Source organism: Phaethon lepturus, unplaced genomic scaffold, assembly GCF_000687285.1.
Source record: "Phaethon lepturus isolate BGI_N335 unplaced genomic scaffold, ASM68728v1 scaffold7788, whole genome shotgun sequence".
NCBI lineage: Eukaryota > Metazoa > Chordata > Aves > Phaethontiformes > Phaethontidae > Phaethon > Phaethon lepturus.
This window is the reverse complement of record NW_010559719.1, coordinates 39,722-45,942: the sequence shown is the minus strand read 5'-3', so window position 1 is coordinate 45,942 and position 6,221 is coordinate 39,722. Positions and strand designations below refer to the sequence as shown.

The 6,221-nt window shown below is 42.7% G+C and overlaps 1 protein-coding gene across 1 annotated transcript in view; it reads left to right on the top strand.

Moving 5' to 3' along the window:
• LOC104625745 (CUB and sushi domain-containing protein 3-like) overlaps positions 1–6,221 on the top strand; it is a gene marked incomplete at both ends in the record, with an annotated part of 43,734 nt that overhangs the window by 17,624 nt on the left and 19,889 nt on the right. The window contains 4 exons of the mRNA XM_010293448.1: positions 1,566–1,677; positions 3,008–3,187; positions 3,528–3,707; positions 4,916–5,029. Of these exons, the coding sequence (XP_010291750.1) occupies positions 1,566–1,677; positions 3,008–3,187; positions 3,528–3,707; positions 4,916–5,029 (586 nt within the window). The remainder of the gene's footprint in view (positions 1–1,565; positions 1,678–3,007; positions 3,188–3,527; positions 3,708–4,915; positions 5,030–6,221) is intronic.

Genomic DNA, 6,221 nt, shown 5'->3' with positions numbered 1-6,221 from the left:
TTCCTGCTGGACACATTCTTTCTGATACAGGCCAGGATGCTGTTGGCCTTCTTGGCTACCTGGGCACACCACTGGCTCATGTACAGCCAGTTGTCAGCCAGCAATCCCAGGTCCTTTTCTGCCGGGCAGCTTTCCAGCCACTCTTCCCCAAGCCTGTAGTGTTACATGCGGTTGTTGTAACCAAAGCGCAGGACCCTGCACTTGGCCTTCTTAAACCTCATACAGATGGCCTTGGCCTATCAATCCAGCCTGTTCAGATTCCTCTGCAGAGCCTTCCTACCCTTAAGGAGATCAACACTCCTGCCCAATTTGGTGTCATTGTCAGGCAAACTTACTGAGGGAGCACTCAATCCCCTCATCCAGGTCATCGATGAGGATATTGAATAAGACTGGCCCCACAACAGAGCCCTGGGAACACCGCTTGTGGTGTGGCACTGTCAGCTAGTCTTAACTCCATTCACCACAACTCTTTGGGCTCAGCTGTCCAGCCAGTTTTTCACCTAGCAAAGAGTACACCTGTCTAAGCCACAAACTGCCAGTTTCTCCAGGAGAATGCTGTGGGAGATGCTCTCAAAGGTTTTACTAAAGTCCAGGTTAACAACACCCACAGTGTTTCACTCATCCACTGGGCGAATCCATCATTCCCTCATCCACCTGGTCCTAGAAGCAGATCAGGTTAGTCAAGCAGGACCTGCCTTTCATGAACTCATGCTGGCTGGGCCTGATCCCTTGGTTGTCCTACACATGCCCTGTAAGTGCCCTCAAGATGAATGGTTCCATAATCTTCCCTGGAATCAATGTCAGGCTGACAGGCCTGTAGTGTCCAGGATCCTTCTTCCATCCCTTCTTGTAGATGGGTGTCACACTGGCAAGCCTCCAGTCTTCTGGGACTTCCCTTGTTAACCAGGACTGCTGATAAATGATGGAGAGTGTCTTGGCAAGCTCCTCCACCAGCTCCCTCAGCACTCTTGGGTGGATCCCATCAGGCCTCAGACTTGTGGGTGTCCAGGTGGCATAGCAGGTCCTTAACTGCTTCCTCCTGGATTATGGGGTGTTTATTCTGCTCTCCATCCCTCTTTCAGCTCAGGGCGGTGAATCCCCCGCGGATACCTGGACTGGCTATTAAAGACTGAGGCAAAGGTGGCATTAAGTACCTCAGCCTTTTCCTCATCCTTGGTGACAATGTTCCCCCCTACATCCAATAAAGGGTGAAGATTCTCCTTGGCTCTCCTTTTCTTGTCAATATATTCGTAAAACCATTTTTTGTTATCCCTTATGACCGTGGCCAGATTGAGTTCTAGCTGGGCTTTTGCTTTTCGAATTTTTGCTCTGCATAACCTAACAAGGTCCCTGTACTCTTGTTGAGCTGCCATCTTAATGAGAATGAAGCAAAGTTTTATTTCATATCAAAATTCTCTGTGAAATTAATTTACTTTGTACAGTAAAAGCATCACAATTTATTGAGCCTGTTTTATGTGGAGGAGTATGCTATCAAATTTGGAAAAAAAAAGCAATAAGTGATATTTCTTCATAACAATATTATTGTGTTTTCTGCTTTTCAACAGGTGGGAAATATTGTTCAATTTCAGTGCAAAAAAGGACACCTTCTCCATGGCTCAACAACACGAACTTGCCTTCCTGATCTTACGTGGAGTGGAATCCAGCCAGAATGTATACGTAAGTAAATGATAGTTTTTTGGATCTATCACTTTTTTACCTAGGCAATTCAGTTACAGTAACATTGTTATAAAGTTATTATTTTATATAGTTGTATTAATTTACTGTTAGTACAAATTTGCATTACTAGATTACAGCAGCTAGAAATGTGCATATGTGAGTGAGTTTTTCTAAAACAGCTTATAGAAAAAAACACAACATAAAATAATGAGAATAACAGGCAGCTCTTCATCCATAGAGATGTTGAAAACAGTGTTTCTATTTAAGAAGGTGAAACCTTTCCAATGAAGAGAGGAAGTGATAAGAACAGGACATTGTAGGAAAGCCCTGCACAGCCCTAACTTGTACCAGAGAAGATAGTTACAACCAGTTCTAGTAAAGAGTTTGAGCTGTTTCCCAACTAAGGAGTCAGGATATTTTAAAAAGGGGGGAAAAAAATGTTTGAAATTAGAAAGTTTTGGATCCAAAATGGAGAGAATCTTCTTACTTAGGAACCCGAAGTAACATTTCATTTCTTAGATCTTTTACTCTTTAGTAAATAGTGCTAATTTACTAAAAGTATCATTTTACGGTTAATTTTTCTAGTTTGTCAGCTAGCCAGCTGTATTTTTCTGGAAATATATAAGGTCTCACCTTATAAGGTCTGACCTTATAGAATCACTTCATTGTATGGAGAGCACATCCACAGAAGAAAACAACATTAGTGTTTCAGTTGGTGCTAGCATTCCCCCTAATCAAACAGCAAATCAGTAGCTCAGTGTGTTGAAAGGTGAGCTCTGCTCTTGGAGGTATGCTGTTTTTTAGATAACACAAGACTCTCAGATTCTGGTGCTTGTTAGAGATATAAAACACTTTGCATGAAGTTAGGAATGGTAATTAATTTTTCTGCCTGATAATTAAAACTTGCCTCACTTACAATTTCTCCTTGACCTTTCATAGTGTTTTCCAAATGACTCATTTATTTACTGTTATTCAATGATACACCGATATCATAAGTCATGTAAGTCAGAAGCCATGATTGCTTTGGACTGTGATCAGATGTGCGTTGTTTATGTTCACATATGCAGACAATTAATTTTGTTTGCGCAACTGCGTTTAAGTTGGTTCTTGGTGACTTGAAATCCAAAGGTCTGTTTTCAAGAGTGTATTTACAGGCTCAGGACAGTAATATATAGACTATATAGTAATTTTTAATGTGAATTCAAAATATATTAATATGTTATTTTTATTTATGCTTTCTTCTTCATTAGTTACCTGTCAGAGTATATAGATTTTTTTTAGATATATTTTCACCATTTTGACTGAAGGATATTTTACCTTTTCTTTGTAGCTCACAGCTGTAAACAACCGGAAACACCAAGTCATGCTAATGTTGCAGGAATGGACCTTCCCTCATTAGGTTATACATTGATTTATACCTGTCAGCCAGGCTTCTTCCTGGCAGGAGGATCAGAGCATAGAGCCTGTAGGTCTGATGGCACATGGACTGGGAAAGTTCCCGTTTGTGAAGGTAAGCTCTTCTGTTTCCCGCTGCATACCTCATCTATTCTATTTCAAAGGACCATAGAATCATAAAATGTTTTGGGTTGAAAGGGACCTTAAAGATCATCTAGTTCCAACACCCCTGCCATGGTCAGGGACACCTTCCAGTAGACCAGGTTGCACAAAGCCCCATCCAGCCTGGCCTTGGACACTTCCAACGTTGGGGCATAACACAACTTCTCTAGGCAACCTCTTCCAGTGCCTCACCACCCTCATAGTGAGGAATTTCTTTCTTATATCTAATCTAGATTTTTTTTAGATATATTTTCACCATTTTGACTGAAGGATATTTTACCTTTTCTTTGTAGCTCACAGCTGTAAACAACCGGAAACACCAAGTCATGCTAATGTTGCAGGAATGGACCTTCCCTCATTAGGTTATACATTGATTTATACCTGTCAGCCAGGCTTCTTCCTAGCAGGAGGATCAGAGCATAGAGCCTGTAGGTCTGATGGCACATGGACTGGGAAAGTTCCCGTTTGTGAAGGTAAGCTCTTCTGTTTCCCGCTGCATACCTCATCTATTCTATTTCAAAGGACCATAGAATCATAAAATGTTTTGGGTTGAAAGGGACCTTAAAGATCATCTAGTTCCAACACCCCTGCCATGGTCAGGGACACCTTCCAGTAGACCAGGTTGCACAAAGCCCCATCCAGCCTGGCCTTGGACACTTCCAACGTTGGGGCATAACACAACTTCTCTAGGCAACCTCTTCCAGTGCCTCACCACCCTCATAGTGAGGAATTTCTTTCTTATATCTAATCTAAATCTACCCTCTTTCAGTTTACAACCATTATCCTTTTTCCTATCACTACATACCCTTGTAAAAAGTTCCTCTCCGGTTTTCTTGTAGGCCTCCTTAAAAATACTTAAAAGTACTGGAAGGCTGCAATAAGGTCTCCCCGGAGCCTTCTCCAGGCTGAACAACCCCAACTCTCTCAGTCTTTCTTCACAGCAGAGGTTTTCCATCCCTTTGATCATCTTAGTGGCCCTCTTCTGGATCCATTCCAACAGGTCCTTGTCCTTCTTATGTTGGGGGCCCCAGAGCTGGACACAGTACTCCAGGTGGGGTCTCACCAGCATGGAGTAGGGGCAGAATCACCTCCGTCAACTTGCTGGTCAAACCTGATGCAGCCCAGGACATGGTTTGCAGTGATTTCAATGATTTTTTTTTTTTTTTTTTACTTGCAGTCTGATAAGATAAAGCAGAATGGCAAGGAGAACTAAGAGGGAGAACATCTAAGAGGATAACTCTAATCCTTTGCTAGTTGTGCTTAATGGGACATACGCTTTCATATCATTGTCTTTCATTTGCATGGTCAGAGGTATCAATTCTAGATATAATTTTGGAGGCCAAATACTTGGGTAATACCTGCGCTAAACTTCTGACAGTCAGGTGTGGACCGCATTCTCATAAGCTCATCGGAGCAAGAATATTGATAGTTTTGCACATACCTACTAAACTTAGACCAGGATGATTTTATTTTCAGAGATTTTGGAGGCCAAATACTTGGGTAATACCTGCTCTAAACTTCTGACAGTCAGATGTGGACCACATTCTCATAAGCTCATCGGAGTAAGAATATTGATAGTTTTGCACATACCTACTAAACTTAGACCAGGATGATTTTATTTTCAGAGATTGTATCAACTGCAAGGCAACTATGACATTTTTGCAATAATATTGTGATACAGTTGCCATCATGGAAACATGGTGGGACGACTCACACAGTTTGAGTGTTTCAATGGATGGCTATAAACTCTTCAGACGGGATAGTCGAGGAAGGAGGGTATCCCTGTATACTCCCTGTATGTTAGGGAGTGTTTTGATTTTCTAGAGCTTAATGACAGTGAAGATAGGGTTGAGTGTTTATGGGTAAGAATCGGAGGGAAGGCCAACAAGGCAGACATCATGGTGAGAGTCTGTTATGAAATATAAAGGGACAGATGAAATATTCTGTAAGCAGCTGGGAGAAGTCTCACAATCACTAGCCTTTGTTCTCCTGGGGGGACTTCAACTTACCTGATGCCTGCTGGAAATACAATACAGCAGAGAAGAAACAGTCTAGGAGGTTCCTGGATTATGTGGAAGGTAATTTCCTGACACAGCTCGTGAGTGAACCAACTGAGGAAGGTGACCCACTGGAACTGTTGTTTGCGAACAGAGAAGGACTGGTGGGTGATGTGATGGTTGGAGGCCGTCTTGGACATAGTGATCAGGAAATGATAGAGTTTTAGCTTCTTGGAGAGGTAATGAGGGGGGTGAGCAGAATGTTACTTTGGACTTCTGGAGGGCAGACTTTGGCCCATTTAGGAGCCTGGTTGACCGAGTTCCTTGGGAGGCAGTCCTGAAGGGCAGAGGAGTTCAGGAAGGCTGGACATTCTTCAAGAAGGAATTTGTAAAGGCACAGGAGCAGGCTGTCCCCATATGCTAAAAGATGAGCTGGCACAGAAGAAGACTCACCTGGCTGAACAGAGGGCTTTGGCTTGAACTCAGGGAAAAAAAGGAGAGTTTATGACCTTTGGAAACTCAGAAGGACTACAAGAATGTTGTGAGGTTATGCATGGAGAAAATTAGAAGGGCCAAAGCCCAACTAGAACTTAATCTGGCTACTGCCATAAAAGACAATAAAAAATTTTTCTATAAATATTTTAGCAATAAAAGGAGAGCTAAGGAGAATCTCCATCCTTTATTGGGTGTGGGGGGAAAACATAGTGACAAAGGCTGAGGAAAAGGCTGAGGTACTTAACGTTGTCTTTGCCTCAGTCTTTAATAGTAAGACCAGCTGTTTTCAAGGTACCGAACCTCTGGAGCTGGAAGACAGGGATGGGGAGCAGAATGAAGTGCCCATAACCCAAGGGGAAATAGTGACCTCCTACACCACTTACACATATACAAGGCTATGGGCCCAGATGGCACCCACTCAAGAGTGCTGAGGGAGCGGAAGAGAGCTTGCCAAGCCACGCTCCATCATTTATCAGCAGTCCTGGTTAACAGGGG